Genomic DNA, 23,204 nt, shown 5'->3' with positions numbered 1-23,204 from the left:
CACATGTGTGCTTGGCTGGGTCAAGCATACATGTATATTGGGGAAGGGGTTCAGGGAGAATAGCAGTTGGTTAAATAATCATTCAGCTGACAAGTATTAAAGATGTATGGCCACCTAAGGGTACGTTCACACTTACCGGATCCGCAGCTGATTTTCTGCTGCGGATCCGCAGCAGATTTCATTAACTGAACACAGTTAATCTGCTGCACATCTCCTGCGGATCCTGTAGGTGTGAACGCACCCTTAAAGTGATTCTGTCAATTCTTTTCATGTTACAGAACAGGAGGAGCCAAACAGGTTGATACACAGTTAGAGTAAATATTCATTATAGCTTATTATTTACTATTTGGAGTCCACTGGGTGGTCCTATCAGTAACAGACATCCTATCAGGTAAGGGTGGGCATACAGATATAGCTGTCCATCACCAAGAAGGATTACCCACCAGGCTTCTAAACCCAAGATAAACTTTTTAAAACAAAACTATATATCAGTCTGCTCAGAATGTCCTATTCTATAACTTGCTGCCCGCAGACCAGGCTAACTGTTCAGTTTACAATACACCAGTGTAAAAGAACACCAAAGATATAAAGATAAATTCAAGAGTCCCTGTGTCTTGCACCTCCCCCAGCCCTAGTTTCAGCTTTAAGCCGAGTGTTCTTCTAGCAGGTGCTCTGACAATCCGGAATACAATGTATTACTGGCTTAGTGCCGACACCTCGTTCCTGCCATTTACCTTTGTTGGAAAGGACCAGCATGAGCTCTACCATGTGTTATAACCTGGCACCAAAAAAGCAATTATATTCCTTAATAAAGAAAACTATTGTTAGCTTTATCACTGGCTTTATAACTAGAAAATATGGAATTCCATGTTTGTGGATATTCCTAACTCAGAGTACATGTTAAATAGTAAGCATTATCTGAGGTTACTGGATTTTACAGTCATCTTCATGATCATTGTCATTAATCTGGATGGACATAGTTAAAAGATTGTTACCGGTTTACTTTGTTGAGAAAGTAATACATAACCTGGATTGTTTAGAGCAAGCTGTCAGATTTCAGCAAGTTTCCCTAATAAGGGAGAGTGATGTAAGAGCGGTGGATTGCTGCCAGAAGCTCACTGCTCCTATTGTTTACGTAGCCACATACCACTGGAAAATGCCTCGCAACAGATCAGTGCTGGAAATATAGAGCGAGACAAGCCCGGGTGTATATGGAATGGAAATAATGAATAGGTTAGGTGAATAGGGTTTCAGCCGCTGTGTGTCCTTCACATAATATAAAATTCACACACAATAAAAATGTGCAAGAATCTATAGTATTTAACTAACCGGATTCATTAATTTATATTTGATGAATAGGTTTTGATCTATAATACATGTACATTACTGTATATGAAAGCAGAAAATAGAAACAGTTTATATAGCTATAAAACAATGGGCGATTACTATAAACTGTATACTGCATTAAAATCACTTACAAGTAGCATTGTATAGGTCACCAAGACCTCTGAAGTCCTGTGGGCTCTGACACCAATGTTGGCAGAAGATCCTTTAAGTCCTGTAAGCTTTGAGGTACCACCTTCATGGATCAGACTCCTTTTTCCAGCATATCCCACAAATGCTTGATGGGACTGAGATTTGACGAATCTGAGGGCCAAGTCAATACCTTGAATTCTTTGTCAAGTTTCTCAAAACTAGAGAAGAGTTTCTACAGAGTAGCGGGGTTCATGTTCCTGGGAATTAGGGAATTTAGGGAATTCTATTGCCACAAAAGAGTGTGAACCCTGGACCACTTCTAGTAGGTACTTACTACTGCATAATGGGAACAGCCTAAATGACTCACCATGTTGGAGATGGTCTGATCCAGTCATCCAGGCATCACAATTTGGCTCTTGTCAAGGTCTCTCATATCTTGCATACCCTAGAGTCTGATTCTTTTAGGGCCTTGGTCCGGGGTCTGAAATAATTTAGCTGTGGTTTACCTGTCCCCTATCCACAGTAGATTGCATGGGATTAGAGATGAGCGAACCTCGAGCATGCATCCGAACCCGAACTTTCGGCATTTGATTAGTGGTGGCTGCTGAAGTTGGATAAAGCCCTAAGGCTATGTGGAAAACATGGATATAGTCATTGGCTGTATCCATGTTTTCCAGACAACCTTAAAGCTTTATCCAACATCAGCAGCCCCCGCTAATCAAATGCCGAAAGTTCGGGTTCGGATGGACTCGAACCCGAACCCGGTTCACTCATCTCTACATGGGATCCAAACTCTGGGCCCCCTGGGGATCTCTTAAACAGTGCCCTGACCCTTTTGTTTTAAATGGAGCCATGGCTCGCCTTGTGACCCACTGCTCCATTCATTCTCTATGAAGCCACCAGGGATATCCAAGTATAGCATTTGGCTATCACCAGTGGCTCTGTGACCAAACAGGAATATGTGGTTAGGTGCATGGTGCATGCATGTATGTATTCAGAATACATTGTTACTCATGGGTTGGTGAGGAAGCATTTCTGTGTGGACGTGTATGTGAAAAGGCAGAATAAGACGTGACGTTATATGTAGTATCACACATATGGCTGTTATGGGTGCATAGTTAAATCATGTATTAACCTGTGATATAATTATAACTTCACTAGCATTCCTCCATGATTACCTCTGCACTAGTTTGTTGAAAGGAGCTGAATCGTTCCTCCTTCTTTAAGGATTGCACTTTCATATTTTCGGTTTCTTCAGACTTAAATTACATCTTGTGGAAGATGATACTTTTCGGCTGGGCGTTCAGAGAGTGACACTGATGTTCAGGTATTCGACCCAAGAATGTGAGCGTAGCCTTTAATCTTAGAGTCTTTAGGTTCCTGTGAAACTATTAGATTATATTTCCGACCTGTGACATTTGCTACTCTGTGATTGTGCGGCCGCTGTGATACTGGATGACAGATGTTCAGCATAGAAAGATTTATAGGTGGCTCTGCGCAGGATGTAATCACTTGGGTACGGTGTTTGGTGTCTGTATGGGGTGTTAGGAAGACTAAATGTCATTGTCAAGCTCTGCTCTTTTTCTGCATCCTCTGGCTCCTTAATGGCATGTTGCTGTAACTTTTATAGACCTTCTGTCAGATTTCCATCAGGAAGACAGAAGGGGCCAGGTACTGTATAGAGTGGTAGTAGGGTATAACTACTGCTAATCTAATACTTATGGAACCAATAACTATAATAGCATTGTATTTAACGGGAAGCTGTCACATTGAACAAGCAGTCTGTTATACAGCCAGTATGTTATACTGTACATCAAGAGAAGCTGAAAAGGTTGACACATGAATTCTAAAGTGTCATATTATACAGTATACCTTATTGATTGAAATCTTTGCTCATTATCAACACTGGACAATTTATTTAGTGACTGGCAGCTTTTCCTGTATTAGTGTGTTTTCATAGATAGCCGTCAATCACTGAATGAGTCCACCCTCTGGACTTCTAGGCAGAGTGTAATGAATAATTTCCCACAACACTATGCTGTGTACCAATTTGTTCTAAGCCTCCTTCTCTGTGATGCTCTAGGCAAGTGAGACTGCTTGTTCAATGTGATAGGTTCCCTTTATTAAGAGAGCCTGTCACCGTAACAATGCTGTCTAATCTATAGGCATCATGTTATAGAGCAGGAGGATCTCAGCAGATTGAGATAAAAAAAAATATTTTTTATTTTTCCTATTCTTAGGAGTCCAGTGGACAGTTTTACTCAATAACAGGACTCCTAAATATGAACAGATAATATGAACAGAGAATAGATTTCAATCATCAAATTCTGTTAAGTTATTTCTTTTTTTAAATCTCAATCTGCTCACTCTTTCTGCTCTATACCATTAAGTTAATAGAATAGATAGCATTTTGTGGTGACAGATTCCCTATAAGTATTTATGATACCAGTCTAAGGTGGACATACAGCTTTATTGCAGTAACTTAGGTGCCCACTTTGCATACAGTTTATAAATATATGACTATATGTATATTTGATTCGTACATCAAGCATACTACTCATATAGTGGCAACATATTCCATGGTGCTATACCAAGACACCCACACTAGTCCTTTTTAACAATGGAGCTTACAATCTATTCCTAAAACTCCCATACACATACTGGGACCAATTAGATAGGACAAAAATAAAAAAGGGTATCTTCACACCCCATGTGGGCCAAGTGCAGCACAGAGAGGGTGTCTGGCCTTGAAGGTCCTGTTGACTTTAATGGCTGAACTGAAGTGACTTTTTTTTTGGAAGTTAGGTTGTTGCCAGTTATACAATGTTTTTTTGGACAGGGAAAATCATGCTATTTTCACGTCCAAAACAACATGTCTTTTCCCTGTGTAAACATACCCCAATATTGTTTATACAATATTACTCAATTCCTCACCAGGCAGCTTTGTCAGCAACACATTCTACCAGGGCTTGGGTGAGACATCATGGGACTTCTATAAAATATTGGGTGCCAGGTCTTGATCAAACATCTAGAGGTTTCTAGTACTTAGATTGACTGGATCCATCTCTATAAAGCAACAAATAAACATTAAGGTTTTCTGTATTTCCCATGAGACGTGAGCCCTGTCACCGACCATCAGTAATGTACAGTGGGTGACATTCTTACATAGTTGCTGTGTAGTTATTTGTACATTGTTAAATCTTTCCAGAATAGCTGTTTGTACAAACTGAAAACAGATGTTTTAGTCTGAAGGAAAATATTTATTCCCAGAAAAGACAGTAGTGTTGTCTATGCAACCAATGAGACTGGGAAGAAACGGAATGTTATTTCTGTCCATCAGGAAACTATACAACGACTTGCTACAAGCCTCTTGCTCTTCTCGTAACTCTAAATATCTGTAATACTGTTAAGACACTTGTAGATTTGTTGTACCCCAGAAATACCCATTAGATGCATCTAGCAGCGCCAACCGGCTTGTTTGTGTGGCCCTTTGCTGCCATCATTTATCAGGCATACACTCCTATTACACAGGGCAATATGCGGCCAAGGAGATGAGCGAACTCAAATGAACCGGTGACTGAAGACGTTGGAAGCAACCCTCGGGAGTTCGGCAAAACATGAATACCGCCTAGGGCCTATGGCTGTATTCATGTTTTCCAGGCAGCCTTAGGGCTGCATCCAACTTCTTCAGTCACAGTTAAAACCAAATGATCATCTGACGAATGAGTGATTTTGCTTGTTTGTTGGCTGAACACTGGCCCTATTAGACAGAGTCTGTTTGGTCAATATTCACCCCATGTAATAGGGAAGTAGTAGGGAATTGTGAATGCAGCATTGGACATTAATATGGGCCAGCTCAGAACCGGTACGAGATAAATAAAGTATCACATTTCTATATCGATACCAAAACTGGTGTTTAAAGGTGAACATATGCGTTACTAGGAGCCTTGCTTTGAACTGTTCAGTTTTGGCGTACTATTATTGCAAACAACATGAGAATAATCGCCAGCCACATCATTGTTCCCAGAGCAGTGCTATACATATTTCCTATGTGTTCCCTGTAGTATTTATTTCATTTTTTTTCTATGATGGTTAATGCTAAGACATAAAAATATCTCATATTCAGAAGCATTTTCCTCATGTACAAAGCCACAAAAATATTTTGTTCACCAGTCGGCTGTATACCCAGGAGTCTTGTTAGTGAAAACTGGAAAAATGTAGAGTAAATCAGCAGTACTGGGGGGAGCGCACAGTTATAAATCAGCCACAAGCCCCTCCACATCTGGAAAGTTATAGCACAAAAATGCTGATACAAATAACTAAAAAACCCTCCCAGCAGAGGGAATTCATTGTAGTGGATTCTCACAGCCTCCTTGCACTTGCAGGTCCCTTACATTTCTGGACTTCTACCTCTGACAGTTCTTTCTTCTGCAGCCAGACCAAATTCAAACTTAGTTGCCGTATGACATACTAGGCCGAAGTACACAATATACTCTATATAGGAAAGTTTTCATCATTTTATGGGTGCTATAATTCATAAAGTAGACCAGCAAACAGAATACTTGGACTGTCTAAAAAACCTTCATACACATTAGAGGAGATTCTGCAGATCCTATTAATTTTGGTGGGACCAGCCATCTACTTGCATAGGGGTCTCCTGACCCTTTTCTGACAGACGATGGCATGTAGAATTTCAAAACCCAATCCTTTAGCTAGGAGCTGGCATAGATTTAAGCTACCATTTACACCTGCATACAGAAGTATATTGTAATAAACGCAAAAGCCACAACCTGTAGATAAGGGATACCCCTTTAAGTGTCAAGTAGATAGCCCAAATCAGCCTACTTTTCAGAAACAGTTAAAGGGGTACTCCAGCGAAAAGCTTTTTCCCAATAATTGAAACACATTACAAAGATATATAACTTTGTAATATGCTTCAATCACCTATCTGCCCCCCCTTCCCTATCTTTTCCCCATCAACCTCCCACCAGGAAGTGAAGTAAACTCATTATTACCTAATGACTGTTGACCCCAGACTGTTCTGTGGCAGCCATTTTGTGACAATGACATCATTTGCATAGGCACAGCTTCCTGGTTTGGGGTATCCCATGATGCATTTTGTCTTCTGTGATGTCTAACTGACTCTGTAAAACTGTTAGATGGCTTACACCTTGTTCAGCCAATCAGAGCTGAGCAACCTGAGTCATCTGATAAAGGGAGGCTGGCCTAACAGGGCTTAGACCCGCCTCCCTCTTGATGATGTCATTGTCACAAAATGGCTGCCCCACAGAGCAGCCTGGGGTCAACAGTCAACAGGCAGCTGCTGGCTGTAAAGAAATAAAGGAAACATTGTCATCAGTTTATAAACTTAGTGACAGCGTGTGGCGTTCCAGCTTCTAATAGCCCAAATGCTGCCAATAATCCAGTAATTTGGATTATAGATAACACACATACAGGAAAAGAGTTTCTGAATTGTCACTATCAGCTGCCGAGTAGCTCTGGATCATTCCTGTCATCTCATAAGGGAACAGCTGATTCCCTTTAAACAGACATTAGCCTAATTTCCTGTGGACAGATAAAGTAACAAAAAAAGGAAAACTGGCATTAGTTCAGTGGCTTGTTCCTCTAGTGATAAAACCTTGAGCTCTCAAAACACGAGACTGCCTTTTTAGGCTGTGACTCTGCTCTTCTCTCTTCTATTCAGGAACATGTTTGTATATGTCCATTACACTGTGAGCCGCACTTAGAACCTCCAGTATCGCTAAAGCAAGCACTCAGATTGGTCGCAGAAAAGTAAGGGGCCAACTGGAGAAAAATATCAACAATTGTGATGTATGCAGAAAGCCCATAGGTACTGGGCACGCTATAAATCATAGGCGGATGGCAGGATTCAAGGATGATTTGTGGGCTGTGTAGCAGAATGCATGTCACACATGTTTATCTGCTGCGGACAGTATGGTTTACATTATGGTAATACTTCAGCATCCAGCACAGCAGGTCTCCGTCAAAAATTCTTAAGGGCAGATTGCATAACTCAGATTATATGATCATAGGATTACGAAATGTTGGGGGTAACTCTGTTTACCAAAGTAGCTATAGCTACAAGGTTATTAGGGAAATATACATTTCCCATTCCTTTTAGGGAGACGTAGGAATCAAAGTAGTAGTCATATTTACATGACTGATCAGGTGTACAGTAAATTCTCAAAATTGTTCATAGACTTCATATCAAGGTGAATTACAATAAGATGCAGCAAACATCTGTCTAAGGCTTTCTCACCATTCACTATGTAATTTGAGTACATTGGAGTACATACAGTGCAATATCCTCCTCCACCCATGGCTACTTTCATAGGGTGTTCCTAGCATTTTACGGCTGTTTTTGTTGATTGTGTCTCCAGAACTAACAAGGAGGTAGTCATTGGTAATAGCTCTGCTTGCATCACTTTTAGGGCATTGGTCACACTGTACGATGGCAAAATGTCAAAAAGGGATGTACAGTGTGTCCCCAGCAGGCCCATTGACTTTAATAGGCCAAAAATTAGTCTAATTGTGACTCTGTCACATAGCCGAACATATTTGCTGTCTGTGGTTGACCACGGTTTTGGGTCCTGCACAGGGAGTAATATTCTAGAAAGGGACTGAGCTGGTCACAATAAGGCTATGTGAGGCACACTGAGTATTTCTGTCAGTATTTTGAGCAGTATTTGTACCCAAAATCAGGAGTTGAATCAACAGAGAAGAGTATAATGAAAAGCTCTACACAGCCTCTTTGTTTTCAACCCCCTCCCAGTTTTGGTTGAAAAAAATACTGAACAAAATACTATGTGTGAACATAGCCTTAAAGTGAGTTAAGCCCACTAAAGTCTTTGGATACAACAGGCTGTGCAGATTTTTTTTTTTTTTTGGCTGTCCTTTCACCATCTTTTCAACAAAATTCAATGGGTCTTCAAAAATAGTCACACCCAAAAAGGTGTTGAAAGCGGCCATCATTCAACCGAAACTTAAATCATTTACCAATAACTGCAATGACGGTCGGTAAAGTATGTTAAATAGGCCGTTATTTTGAGTATCAAATAACAGTTGTTGAAAATCGTTTTGTGAACCTAGCCCCAAAATGTGATATGATTGGGGCCTTTGGCTATGTTAACATCATGTTACTGGTGTTTATTGCCCTATAGGGTTATATTGTAAAAACAAATGTAAAAATTTAACATATGTTTTTTCACTGGATACTATTGTATGGGACAGCGTAGTCTACTACCTGTATGTATTATGGCGATAAGCTCAGATGTTGTAGTGGTTGTGGTGCATTAAGAACAGGTTTCTCATTGGGCTTTGTTGAATGCATTTCATCCTTATGGCTCCACATGAAGTGGAGTTTTCTTGGACTGAGACCTGCAGAACTGTGTTTAGTAATGTTATCGGCCAGCCTGGAGCTGGTAGACATGGTACTCAGACTCAGACCACTCACAGGAATGTTAATGAAAACTGTATTTTGTACCTGATAATTATGTACTTGATACCTTCTCTGCTTGTTGTGGGCAATACCTAAGCTTTTAGGGTATGTTTCACATGAATCCATGTCACGTCTTTTAAGAGGAATCCATAGGAATTGTGCAAAGGGAAACCTGAGCTTGATGCTAATGGTACCCTATCCAAATCTGTAGCATAAATGTACAATATGCCTGAGCATAGCCTAACACGTCTAATTGCTGTTTCCAGCATGATGATTTATCATGGGCAGGGGTGTAACTACCACTATAGCAGCCATAGCGACTGCTATGGGGCCTGACGCATCAGGAAGCCTGGTGGCCCACTCCTGCACTACACTGGGCTCCCTGAGACATCATCATTTGTAGCACCTGGTGGCCAGGCTGGCCTTCAGGGTTCTGCATATATCCTGGCAAGCACTTGCAGTTAAATGTTATAACCACACATATTGGGTTTGTGGTCAGTCGGGGGTGGGGGGTTTGCAAATCAAAAGTTTGCTATGGGGCCCAGCCATTTCTAGTTACGCCCTTGATCACAGGAACTGATTGTGCCACTCCAGCAAGCACCACAAAGCCTTTAGTACTACCAGGTGCACCATATATTTTATAGTGGCTATGCCTAGTATTGCAGTGCAGTCTTTTTCATTTGTTTGAGGGTGAGCTGCAAAGAGCAGTGGGCTCCAATTGTTTCAGTGCCATGAATGTAGTCACCTACTGACTACTAATTAGCATATAGCAACAAGACTACTAAGTAACTACATTTGGCTATTAATATAAATAGGGCCTGCTGTAGTATGCCACAGTATACTTTGTCATCTTTCTTTTTTGACAAAATGCTGACGGATACTAATGACATGATACTAATGAAATGCATAAACGCATTGTGAACTTAGCCTAACTGAACTGTAATGATGCAACACAATTTCAAGAAATCCGATTATACTATCCTATTGGTTTAGCTTTCTAGATGCTATCCACTATGTACTTTTAGTCATTATTTTTCAGTCTTTTAGTCATTATTTTTGCAATCAAAAGTAGTAGAAAGTTTCGGGCACACAAAAGTCAAGCGATCAGTATTTCACCTTAGACTGATAACAGACAAGAATAAACCAGTTTCATCACCAAAATGCCCTCTAATGGGTGCTTGCAGCCTCTTTTATAAGAAGTAGAAGGATTCTTCCCACTACACTGACAACTCTGCTATGATATAAGAGTTTCTAAGGGCCACTATAGGGAGTTTATCATCCCCCAATTGCCCTTCTGTAGTTTTCTCTTAATAACATGTTGGTGAAGCAGTGATTATGAAATCCTCAGGCTTTTCTCTAAAGTTTTGTTTCTGTGCTGTTAGTTAAGTATTTAGGAGATGAACCATTGTGTCATTAGTAAAGTATGGTAAAGCCAGATAATTATATACTAATATATATATAACCATTAATAAAGCTCTGGGCTTCTTTCTGTATTGTCTGACCTGTAAGACTATAATTGTAATACTAGCACGACCATTTTATAGTATCATTGGAAAAACCATTCATGACCATAATTACTATGCAATGTGTTTAACTGTCTGGACTACAGGCAAATACTGTGATAATAATATCGCTTCTTGCATAAAGCACCATGACATTTATTTTACAAAATAAAGTGCCCCAGCCTTTCGCTTATTTTATTTGTGGGGCTTTACTGTAACATGTATTTCTCATTATGGTGCAGTAACTAAACAAAGGGTGGGAAACATTTACCCCCCCCCCCCCCAGCTGTTGCAAAGCTATAATTCCCATCATCTCAGCTATAGCTTTTGCTGTCCAGGCAAGATGAGAATTGTAGTTTTGCAACAGCTGGAGGGCCAAAGGTTCCCCATCCCTGAACTAAAGTAACATTTTGGAGTAGCAGATGCCATACAGTGCAATAAACTAATGTATATGGATCTAGCAAAGTCACAAAATCAACCTCAAAGGCAAAGTTCCTGCTATCGCTGCTAGATAGGAGCATTGCTTACCTGGCTTCTGGGATTTGTCTATTCTTAATTCAGGGAGATGACACATGTTAAGCGCATCTGTATCTTATCTCAGCCTTACTATCGTTTCATGTTGGAGAAATTTATGATCCAGGCTAAGTTATAAAAAAAAAGTGCAGCATTCTTTCAATTTTACACTGCTCGAATGCCATACATACCATTGCCATGCTTATATTTTTTTTCTTCTTATTTACCCAGGGATTCTCAGACATTACTGCAGCTACAGAATCAAATACGTCACGAAAAAGAATCTGCTGCTTTGAAACAGCAAGCAAGCCTTCAGCAAAGTACCCCACCTTCACCATCTTTCCCTCCACCACCTTCCTTCCAGGAGCTAGAGGCCAGCCAGTTTACCTCTTCACCAGCACAAATGAGCGTTCTGAATTCTCACAGTTCCCCTGCAATGCAGCCTGCAAGCTCCTTCAACTATGCTCGGCCTAAACAATTTATTGCTGCTCAGAATATGAATCCTGCCCAAGGATTTGTCACGCCGTCTTCTGGGTCTTCTACCTCCAGCATCCCATCTCCAACATCGACACCTCAAAAACAGTTTGGTAGAGCTCCAGTGCCACCATTCTCCCAACCATTTCCTTCAGAAGCAGAGCAGTTTTGGTCTCCAACATCATCATCTCCACCACCTCCGCCGCCTCCCGTGATGAGTCCTTCTGCAAATTATAGCAGTCAAGATCCATTTCCCCTTCCACCCCCACCTCCTCCACTTCCAGTTTCCGCCCCATCACCATCATACAGTCCATCTCTTTCTCCAACTACAAGAGGCTCTAACTCGGCTCACAGCCCTGCTGCCTTCCTTAGTTCCATGCTGCCATCCCAGGCATCACCAATCTCATTCAATGAGCTTGGTCTTCCAAAAGGTGTAATGCCACTGTAAGTTTATAATGTACCATTATTCTTCTTGTCATGTATGTAAATGTAATTTTATATGCTATTGTAAATAGTTTATATTTTAATTGAAAACTTTATTAGCTTTTTCTGCTTTTGCAAAGCATAACATACATATGGTTGTGTTTTGTCAGCTTCCTTATGCAGATCCAGATTTATAAGGGTTAAATCGATTATTGGATTGAATATGCTTTTTCTCAGTCATTCCAGTCTTTATACTTGGCTACACATCTCATATTCACGAGAGCTGGGACACACACATAAAAGTACAGAAATAACTATAGCACAGAAGAAAATTAATGCATTTGACAAGTCAACAGGGTTGTAAGATGCTTTCATTGTAGACAACTAATTAAAGTCCAAAAAATATGGGGGGAGGATAAAGAGGATCAAGAATTATGAAGACAGCCACTGAGAAATGGGTATAGGGTTATCACCTGTTATCATCATCTACCTTAAAAACCTGTAACATCACTAGCAAATACTTGGGTTTCCTAAATAACAATTCTGAGGCATTCCTTAGAACGCTGCATTGTGCAGTTCCTTTGTTTTACCACCTAGATATGTATAGATAAATTAACAACTGGGAGTCACCATACCCCTAGTCAAAGAGGTGTGCCTCTACTCACTCTGACTTTTTAAGGAGTCACAGAACATAGAACTGTTGCCATATCACAGGGAAAACCATTATTTACTAAAAGTATATTTTTCAGGAAAGGTGACATTTTAAATAAAGCGAAGCAGTAGGGTGTAAATCCCAGGGTGTGCACTGTCAGGTCATTTACAGTAAACCTGTCATGACTTTAATGCTCCCTAAACCACAAGTTCTCTTGGCAGCCCCCCAGTGGATTCTCCCTGCCCCACCGGACCTAATTTGATAGATCTCTCTGTTTATGTATAAGAAGAGATCTATCAATCAACGGCAGCAGCACAAAAAGAAACCACTGGAGACCACCCCAATGACTCCTGGTTACTGCAGCACATAAGTGATGACAGGTTCCCTTTAAATAAACTACATCTTACTACATGATCCCAGCCATTGATTGAGCAATACCCCTCGGTGATATAGATTTAAAAAAGTTATGCACAATTTGGATAATTTGGGGAAAAAAAGATAGAAACGAAATTGGAAACATTATTATCTATCAGTATGTAACCAGCAAGGAATTTCAAATGTGTATTAAAAACAATCTGGATTTGATTACAGTAATTCCAGCTGCCTATGGCAAGGGGAAGCTAATTTACTGATAGTCCTCATCGCATGTAATGTCCCATCTCAGAATGGAAGGAACTGGAATGTAAATAGTGGATCTAATAATTTTATCCATTGTGCTTGGCGCCTCTCCAGTGTCTCCTGTCCTATCTGCCTAGCCAGTGTATCATTTATTATCAGTGTCTGATATCTCAGAGGCACAATCTTTTCAAGCTTGGACATGATTCATTTTTCCACTAGGTCTCTTAGGGAAAATGGATTTAGGAAAATATTGTCTCCTCCCCACACACTGGTCAGTCGAAGCCATGAAAATAAGTAATGGAAAAATATTGCAAAAGCTTATTTTTATCATCTAGGCTTGTAAAGGTGGCAATTATAGCATTAGTGTGGCTATATACTTGTGTCTGCAGTACAGGATTTAGGAATTAGAAATCTCTAATATTAAGATTAATCGATTTGGAATTCCACCATAATGCCTTATGTGTTAAACGGGGGGTTCTCCTCTGCCAAGTCAGCTGTCTAACCATAACAACAATAATAATAATAATAATAATAATAATAATAATAATAATAATAATAATAATTATTATTATTATTATTATTATTATTATTATTATTATTTGTATAGCGCCAACAGATTTGTTTAGTGGGAACATATGTATAATTCCATATACAGAAATATTACCCTCACATAAATGTATATAATACATGAACATGTTGATTCTGTTGCTCTAACAGCCAGGTAACCTGAATGTATTAAATATTTTAATTAAACATTTGGGTAGATATGGTCATGGACCAATCTTCATATTACCTTACTGAAAAGGTATCTGTAACCCTGGTTTAACTCATAATGTTAATGTATTGCTGGTGTTGTTAAGTTAGCTCTATAGTTGCATATACATTGTCAAGTTAAAGTCTTGCTGACACACCTGCTATCACCAGTGTTGTCCTCTTATATTGCTGTTGATAAGCTGTGTTAAGACCTAACAAAGTGGAATGATTGTAGGGGGGCACCTGATTGGGAGGTCTTTGACACCAGTGACCAATACATCTGTAAACAGACATACTTCTTTGACTTTTGACCACAGCGACATCTGTCTGCAAAAGTTTTGCTGTTTTTTGCATATTAGATGTAATTAAGCAAACATTAGACCTTGACATACCCATCAATTGGGTTACAGATGCCCCTGCCTGAAGCACATCACTCTTAAGTACACTTACTAATACTGTACACTGATCAATTATATTATAAAGTGGCCATCCCCTTTAACAACGACATATATGTAATCTATGTGACTTAAAAATGGAGGGTGTTACTGGTGATGACAGGTGTGACTTACCTATGTAAAAATAGGAGTTTTGTAGTTACTTTGTCCACCCTGTATTATTGTATGTAAGGTTTATCTCGGTGACTCCATTTCCTTGGAATTTTATCTGTTTTTGTGAATAATTAGCAACAGGTCAATGAACATTCTTCCTTCCCTAATCCCCTAAATTGTTCAGTTATTCATCTATCAATATGAGACAGACATAAACCCTATTATTTGGTAATACTAATGTGTGTTATGGATGTAAAGAAAGGCCGTCATGAAATAGTGTTAGTGACTATTTTCATTAACCCTTGTTTCCTGTTAGGGGCTTCCCAAAGAAGACTGGCCGGACTGCCCGTATAGCATCTGATGAGGAAATTCAGGGAACAAAAGATGCCGTCATTCAAGATCTAGAGAGAAAGCTTCGCTTCAAAGAAGAGCTTCTCAACAACGGGCAACCGGTACTAACATGGAGGAAGTTGTATCCTGACTTTCTCATGCTGTTATACTATAAGCTGAATTATGTGTCTGTAACTTTTAACCTTTGAGATAAACAGAATGGTAGTGGATCTTGGTGCGTTTTTGTAAAAAAAAAAAAATTACATTTACAGTTGGCCCTTAATAATTATAGAAATACATATAATAATGAAATGTTCCCATGTAGACAATACAATATGACAGTGAGCCCTGGGCATACAGGATAGACCCCTGCTCAGGACATCCCCTCTATGAGCCAGAATAAAGAATTGCTTTGGCTCTGGCCAGTCTTTCACTATTCCTCTTTTTTTTCTTTCAATAGAAATTAACATATGAGGAGAAAATGGCCCGACGACTGCTTGGGGCTGACAACGCAGCAACCGTTTTTAACCTTCAGGAGCCAGAAGATGACTTGAATTCACAGGTACAAATTCCTGTCAGTTTCTCCTAATAAGAGATGGGTGAACTTACAGTAAGTCCGGGTTCACACAAACCCAGTCAATCAGCATTTGAATCCCGCTGCCTGAAGAAGATACAGTCATAGGCGCAAACCGAACTTACTGTAAGTTCTCTCATTTTGACTCCTAATCATACTGTATATTCATATTGTTTTGAAAGCTAGACTGTGTTCTGCCAATACTGCAGCTCTAGGAAATACACACATTTTAACTGAAGTGTTCCGTGGCAAAAATTATTGGCAGCATTCCCTGCATACCAAGTGAATGTGACCGTGTACAGGGAAGAATAATTAACAAAGAGCACATATCACAAGGACAGCGTGCATCAATAAATCACTGCTATAACATACAAAGGAGTTTGTTAACTTCATTACTTTTTTAATGAGTAAAGTAGTAGAATTATAAGATAAGCTTAGTTTTTTTGGGAATAAATTATGGCTCCATCATTTCCCATTGTTGAACACATTTGAGCTACATGTGAATGCTTCATCCATAATATGCATTTAATAGCATTGGACTGTACCTGTGTGCATGTGCACGGTATTATCCCACAAGAAAGTCCCCATAACTACATAGGAATGGCCTTGCTTCCAAGTTTCCTATAGTGTGCATTCTTGCTATCTAAAGGCATATACAGAACACTGGCATTAAAGGAAATCGGTCATGTTAAACAAGTAGTGTAATCCGCTAGCATCCTTTAGAACAGAGGATGCTGAGCAGCCTGATATATAAATGTGTGGAAGAAGTTTTGGTAACTTGCAACTTGAACCGTTTGAACTGCTGCTCATTCTGGAGTCAGGAGTCCAGTGGGTGGTCCTTATCAATGACTTAATCTATTTCTGTATGCATGCCCATATAGAGAAGGCTGTCAGTCATTGAATAAGACCACTTGTGGCACTCTTCAGCCCAGAATAAGGAATTTAAATAAAAAGTGACAAGTTATACTGAGTCTTTTAACACAAAGCTTTATGCCAATCTGCTGAGCTCCTCCAACTGTATAACATGATGCCGGTAGATTGGTCTGCATTTTCATAGTGACAGGTTTCCCTTAAGGTATGTTTCACATTGTTAAAAGCAGCATCTTAAAACGCACCTCTAAAATCACACGTGACTTCACACGTACCGGATTCGCAGCAGATTTCACGCTGCAGATCCTGGTAGTGTGAAGGTCTATGGGGTTACACATCCGCAGCGGAATTTTAATTCCACTGGGGATATGTAACCCGGCCCCTTTAACCCCCCCAGCCCCAGGCCTGGAGCATACATGGGAGATAGAAAACATGCATTTTTGCCAGTGTGAACAGATCTTTAAGCCGTGTGTGTATTTTTTTTTTTTTTTTACATAGCCTGCATTTAACACAGCTTGAATGCTAGTTGATATGGATATTATAAGGCATGAGTACATCCTATGCTTTAGATGTAATCATCTGCACCACTATCATTGAACATTGAGCAGTTATTTGTAAATAAAGACCCAATTGACAGATGCTGCTCTATGGTCCAATGTATATACAGTAGGTGGTCATTCAGATAGCTGTCAGCCAAATACCAACACAGCTGACAACTTTCTCTCCCAATCCTTAGATTGCATGCTCCACTCAGCTAAGTGTGCATATATCCTGAATGGGAAGAGGGGAAAAGGCCACTGCCAAAAAGATCAGGCATGTTGAATTTCAACAGGATAAAACAGATAAAATATGTCACCATAAGCACATCATACACATTGGCGGAGGGCATTTATTTAATAAATACTTTTGTGTTTCTCATGAACTCATGCATATTAGGAGAACAACTGAACAGAATGATGTAAGTTATACACCCCTCTGTTTAGCATTTATATAACTAGTTTATGCTGCCCTCATTTTAGGCAGCATAAACCTAGCGACAGATTCCCTTTAAATACAGATTGAAGCTACGTGTACACACCATCTTTTTTGGTGCCGTTATTTCATAATGATGGCTGTTATTTGTGCAATCAAGGCCATCAGTATGAAATCACAGCTGTTATTTGGCCTCAAATGGATGGCCATTCTAAAAAAGGCAGTCAAATGGCCGCAAAAAGTATGGTGTGTTAAAGGAGAAGTCAGGCAAAAAATTTTTATTAAAGTATTGTATTGCTCCCCAAAAGTTATACAAATAATCAATATACACTTATTACGGGAAATGCTTATAAAGTGCTTTATTCCCTGCACTTACTACTGCATCAAGGCTTCACTTCCTGGATAACATGGTGATGTCATGATCCAAATCTCAGAGCTGTGCAGGCTGTGGCTGCTGGAGAGGATGATGGCAGAGTGATGCTCAGTGTCCCTCCAGTGCCCTGTGTCCCTCTGCCATCATCCTCTCCAGCAGCCACAGCCCGCACAGCTCTGGGAGTCGGGTCGTGACATCACCATTTTATCCAGGAAGTGAAGCCTTGATGCAGTAGTAATGCAGGGAAAAAAAGCACTTTATAAGCATTTCCCGTAATAAGTGTATATTAGAGATTTGTATAACTTTTGGGGGGCAATACAATATTTTAATAAAAATTTTCATAGGACTTCCCCTTTAACATAGCCTGATGGTGTCTATAGCCACAGCTTTTAGATTTATGGTCATCAATTTGTAATGATAAGTAATTCTCATACTAGGTTAAAGTCCTCCATCCCAGTAGTGCAAACCAGTGGTATCAGGAGGACAACGGCATGTAGCAGTACAATAACTATTTCCATTCTACCAGCTTTCACCTGTTTTTCTACCTTTGCAGGAAGTTTCCTCTGTTTCCTCTCTTGATGCTTCTGTAGAGAACCCTCTTGACTTGCAGAAGGTTACTATCCCCCTGTCTTTCATCTCTGCACTTACAAGGATCTTTACTCTAACTAAACACTCTCCATTGTGTTGATTTTGGCTGTTTTTAACATGTGATGTCATAAGATTGTCATTGACTGTATTATGTTGTGTAACCATCTGTATTTTGCCCCTAAGGTAAGATAATGGTTAATCATGTCACATAAAAACTAATAGAAGAAGGCATCACTCTTCACTATCTGACTATCACGCATGTTATAAAACGTTTATGTGCATGACGCCAGTGTTTTGTTCAGTCTCACTGAATGCCTTTTGAGTGTAGAATCCACCTTTATTGATTCAGCCTGTGAAAGGGTCTGTCTATGAAGGGGTTATGTATGTTTGAGTCATACACAGATAACCATTTGGAGTGTGATAATTTTTAGCATTGTAAAGTAAAATCACCAAACTTTTTCTTACTGTGATGTAAAAGAAATTCCACAACTGTAGAAAGTCTAGGGGAATGCTATGTGACATAAGTACAACCGGCGAAACTACCTGAAATGCCTCTTCTAAAAATAGTATAATAAGGAGGTAACATAGTCTGACTTCTTTTTATTATCAGTTTCTTTTTAGAAAAACCTTATACAGCCATGCACATGCTACTGCAAGTTTTTATCACGCCGTTTTGTTTTTTTGTTTTTTTGTTTTTTAATCTTAAAAATGAGCCCTATTTATTTTGCTTCTTTTTTTTTTTTTTAGAAGCGTTGAAAGTAAGTCACCAGTTTTTTGAGGGGGACAATCTCTATTTTTCTATCCTGTTAAGAAACAGATCCTGATGAAAAAAAACCTTGATGGTTAAAAATCCCAATTGGAAACCTATGGATCCATTAAGGGCCTGTTCACATCATGTTTTGCATCCTTTTGAAGCATCCTGTCTTTTTATTGTTGTGTACTTTTACCATAAAAACAGGATACAAAAATGATGCAGGTTAATTTTTCTCTCCAGTTTAAGAAATTTTTTTGTCAGTGACAACAGGATAAGCATCCTTTTTCATCCTGCTAAAAAGCTACTTTCTTTATCTAACCTTAAAAGAAAAAAAGAGGACTTTTCAACAGGATGCAAGAACATGATGTGGATAGTCCCTTACTGATTTAAAAATAAATAAATCAAATGGATGTTTCAACATGATAGCCAAACATTATGTAAACAGACATGTTAATGCCTTATGGTACTTTAGGCTATTGACTTCATCTGCATTAGTTTTGACTAGTGATGAACGAGCATGCTCGTCCGAGTATTAGGGTACTCGTTACTTGGACAAGCATCTCGCGATACTCAAGGAAATCTCATCATCCGTTTCCTGTAAGTTTCGGTGCTTTTTCTCAGCCAATAAACATGCTGGACACTCTTTGGTACATCCTGCGATCACGTGGGACCCATAAATGTCGATAGCAGCGATTGGTTGGCCAGATCAGATGACCCTGATATATAAAAATCGCGGCTGGTGGTGCTCGCTTCAGACGTATGCTGGAAGAGAGTAGGGACAGATCTGCTGCTGGTCTGGGAGAGCGTTAGGGAGGGAATTAGCGTTCCAGTAGGCAGGGAATACTAGCGAAACAACCAAACAGCCCTTGTAAGGGCTTTAAATAGTTAAATTGTATTACTACAGACTGCTGGCTGGGACTTGCAGTGCAGCTACCACGATTTTAGCAGCACACTGTAGTGATCGGCTGCTGGCAGAAAGGGGACATTAGGTGTTGCACACAAACCCCTAAGAAGTGCTCAGTACTCTTTTATTGGGCCCTCTACTATATTTTCTGATTTCTGTATTTCTTACGCAATCTAAGGCATATCTAAGTTCACTACTGCTTGCTTAGTGTAAAGGGGGTGTCACACAGTGTATAGGTGCAGCCACCAACAGATTGTATCCCACAGCCCCCTAAAAACTATTGGGCCCTCTACTATATTTTCTGATTTCTGTATTTCTTACACAAGCCATATCTAAGTTCACTACTGCTTGCTCAGTGTAAAGGGGGTGTCACAGAGTGTGTATAGGTGCAGCCACCAACAGATTGTATCCCACAGCCCCCTAAAAACTATTGGGCCCTCTACTATATTTTCTGATTTCTGTATTTCTTACACAAGGCATATCTAAGTTCACTACTGCTTGCTCAGTGTGTCACAGAGTGTGTATAGGTGCAGCCACCAACAGATTGTATCCCACAGCTGTTGCCCAGAATTTGGCATAATGGTGCAATTAGGCAGCCTAAGAGGCTTCCATACATGCTGCCCCTGCTGTTTCCTGTCCATTTCCGTTGTGTTTCCATCATTTTCTGAGGTTGACAGGTTTTCACACGACCCTCCCTTTACCGAACTTGGGTCCCCTGCAAAAATGCTTGAGTTTCCCATTGTCTTCAATGGGGTTCGTTACTCGAAACGAGCACTTGAGTATCGGGAGATATTCGTCTCTAGTAACGAGCACACAAGCATTTTAGTACTCGCTCATCACTAGTTATGACTTTTGTGTTTCATATGCAGAATACCTTAATGGAACCTGAGTGTTCTGTTGTTTGCTGAAATAGAAGTTAAAATGTACTTGTACTCTGACACTGGAAATCCCACACTTTAGTGAGTTCTGTGCACTAGCTCTATTGTAACTTATTAGGGCTCGTGCACAGAACTCACTGGGGCGTGGGACAACTTGAGCTTCCGGTATTAGCTTCCTACACATGCGGAAGTCTCAACCTAAGCACTGTGACAGGTACGCGTTAAAAACGCATTAGGTAGGCAGTGTATAGTCAGACAATCTGCATCTTCCCTTGATTTTCCTTGCATAGTATTTTACATAACATCCCCCAACCTTACACTTGAATGATTACCATATGTAACTTCTCTACATAATGACACATTAGTCACTTTTCTGCAGGAATTAATAGAAAATGTTGACGCTGGGATGAATGCAGGATCTTAGAAAAGGCTTTCAGGATACCGCATGTTATGCTTCAGTTCCTGCACCCCCATCCCATCCATATAGTCATTGTGCGACCCTCAGCATTGGTCTGCTTCTGCATTCCTTTACTCTGCTGCAAAGCGCTGACACAAGAAAAGATCATAAATGTACTTAAAACTAACATGTAATATAGGTCTCCAGAGGGAAGCTTTTCAGATCAACTTATTCCTATGAAACAATATGGTACTCAGACAACTTCTGTCTCATGATAACACTACATCAGTGTTTTCTCCACGTGACATTTATAGGCCAATAAATACATAGACTGAAGTACTTACTGGCTCATATTTCCCTTCATCCATCTCCCTAGAGATTACAATTATCCTTGAGGTGTAGAGACCAAATGTGAATGTCAGAAATGTATCTTTGTTGCTCCTTTGAGTAGAATAAAATCAACCGCATTGGTTTTATTTGACGCCTGCAGTATACTCTTCCTCTGGATTGCAGTGCTGGATGCCATGGTTGTTATCCTTCAGGATGGTGGTGGATAAATGGGTGAAGCCACCAGTCCAGCTCAGTTTTTAGTCTAAACTTTGTTTTATTTTAGGTTCCTACAAGGAATATAACAGAGAAACAGCATTGAATACTTGTAGGATTCTTTAGTAAAGCTTTTCTTTCAATCTATCAGGAATACAAGGTATCCAGCTTTGAGCAGAGGCTTATTAGTGAGATAGAATATCGGCTGGAGCGGTCTGCTGTGGAGGAGTCCGATGATGATGTGGAACATGATGAAGACTTTGCAGAGGACAGCACTCCTCCTCAGTTTGAGACAAAACTGAAGCATTACAAGATCTTTGAAGGGATGTCGGCTACATTTACCTGCAAAGTGACCGGCAATCCCAAGCCAAAGGTAAGGAATTTAGATATACTCTCTACAGGTCCAAAGTCAAATGTGACCTTCCTTTAACCAAATTTTTTTTATTTTATTTAACAATTTGCTGGCGAAGCATTTCTAAAAGGTAGGTATACGTAGGGAAATATTCCCAATGTATACCCTAAGCATTGGGTCCAGGGTGACAGAGGGTTGCGGTAGCATGCATTGACCTAAGGCTATGTCCACAACTATAAAGTGCACTACATCACTGGTGTACAACAGGATACCATCAAAAAGGTAATTTAATATAATTTAGATATAACACAGAAGGCCTGTTGATTTTAATATACTGAACATGATCTACTAGCAACCAGTTTACTGCGCATTTGAGTCCCGCAAAAAAAACCCTACACCTTCAGGAAACAGACCAGACAAAGACGTAGACTACATTTAGCCCATTAAAGTAAGTGGGCCCACTGCGGGTAAGGTGCAGTATACAGTATGTCAGAACACCTTTTTTTTTTATCTATAACACAACTTATGAGAGCAAAGTAGTGCATTTTATAAATGTGACCATAGCATAATGGTAATTATGAGCTCTAACATTACACGTTTTATAGATATTTCTGTAGTTGGTGATTTATACCCCTGTAGTACAATATATACTGATCATTATAATCAGTTTCATGTGCTTATTACGGTCTAGCTCTTGGCTTTTGTGTTCTCTTAAAATTCTTTGTCTTTCTTAAGGACCATGTTTCCTCCGATAAACCTCTCTATCACAGCGAGTGTGCTAAACCACATTCAAGAATAAATAATCTACTACATCTGGTTTCTATCAGGGAGCATATATATATGCTTTTGATTTACAGGGTGTCAAATCTGAAGAGGTTTAGGGAAGGTGTAGAGATTTCATTTTATAGTGTGCTTTCTTATTACTATGTTATCTGTGTACCAGATGCCCTTACTACATTGAAGACTACACTACAGTATGTCTTACCGTTTATTCTTGTGTGCGATTTTTATTTATGTACATTCTTATGAATATTTAAGATGGGCTTAGCTGTAGTTTGATAACACATTTTTAAAACTCTATTAAGAAAATTGACATATGTTAAAAAATTGGGATAAAAGTTCTATTATATGTTTTCCATGTATAAGTCAGTGGGAAAACACTGTAAAGACTATTTAGCCTAAGGGCCCTATTCCACCGGACAATTATCGTTCAGATTATCGTTAAATCGTTCGGATCTAAACGACAATCGT

General features: G+C 39.6%; 1 protein-coding gene across 2 annotated transcripts in view; it reads left to right on the top strand.

Moving 5' to 3' along the window:
* The window catches only part of PALLD (palladin, cytoskeletal associated protein), a 276,543-nt gene that overhangs the window by 219,027 nt on the left and 34,312 nt on the right, over positions 1–23,204 (top strand). The window contains exons 1-5 of one of the 2 annotated variants that reach the window (XM_069977826.1): positions 2,724–2,803; positions 11,182–11,868; positions 14,735–14,870; positions 15,209–15,310; positions 21,753–21,974. In XM_069977826.1, the coding sequence (XP_069833927.1) occupies positions 2,796–2,803; positions 11,182–11,868; positions 14,735–14,870; positions 15,209–15,310; positions 21,753–21,974 (1,155 nt within the window). In that variant the 5' untranslated portion in view covers positions 2,724–2,795. Of the gene's footprint in view, positions 1–2,723; positions 2,804–11,181; positions 11,869–14,734; positions 14,871–15,208; positions 15,311–21,752; positions 21,975–23,204 lie in introns of those variants that run through there. The other variant, XM_069977825.1, reaches the window with a different exon arrangement.

This window comes from Dendropsophus ebraccatus, chromosome 7 (assembly GCF_027789765.1).
Source record: "Dendropsophus ebraccatus isolate aDenEbr1 chromosome 7, aDenEbr1.pat, whole genome shotgun sequence".
NCBI lineage: Eukaryota > Metazoa > Chordata > Amphibia > Anura > Hylidae > Dendropsophus > Dendropsophus ebraccatus.
The sequence above is the reverse complement of the archived record's forward strand: the minus strand, read 5'-3'. Positions and strand labels throughout refer to the sequence as shown.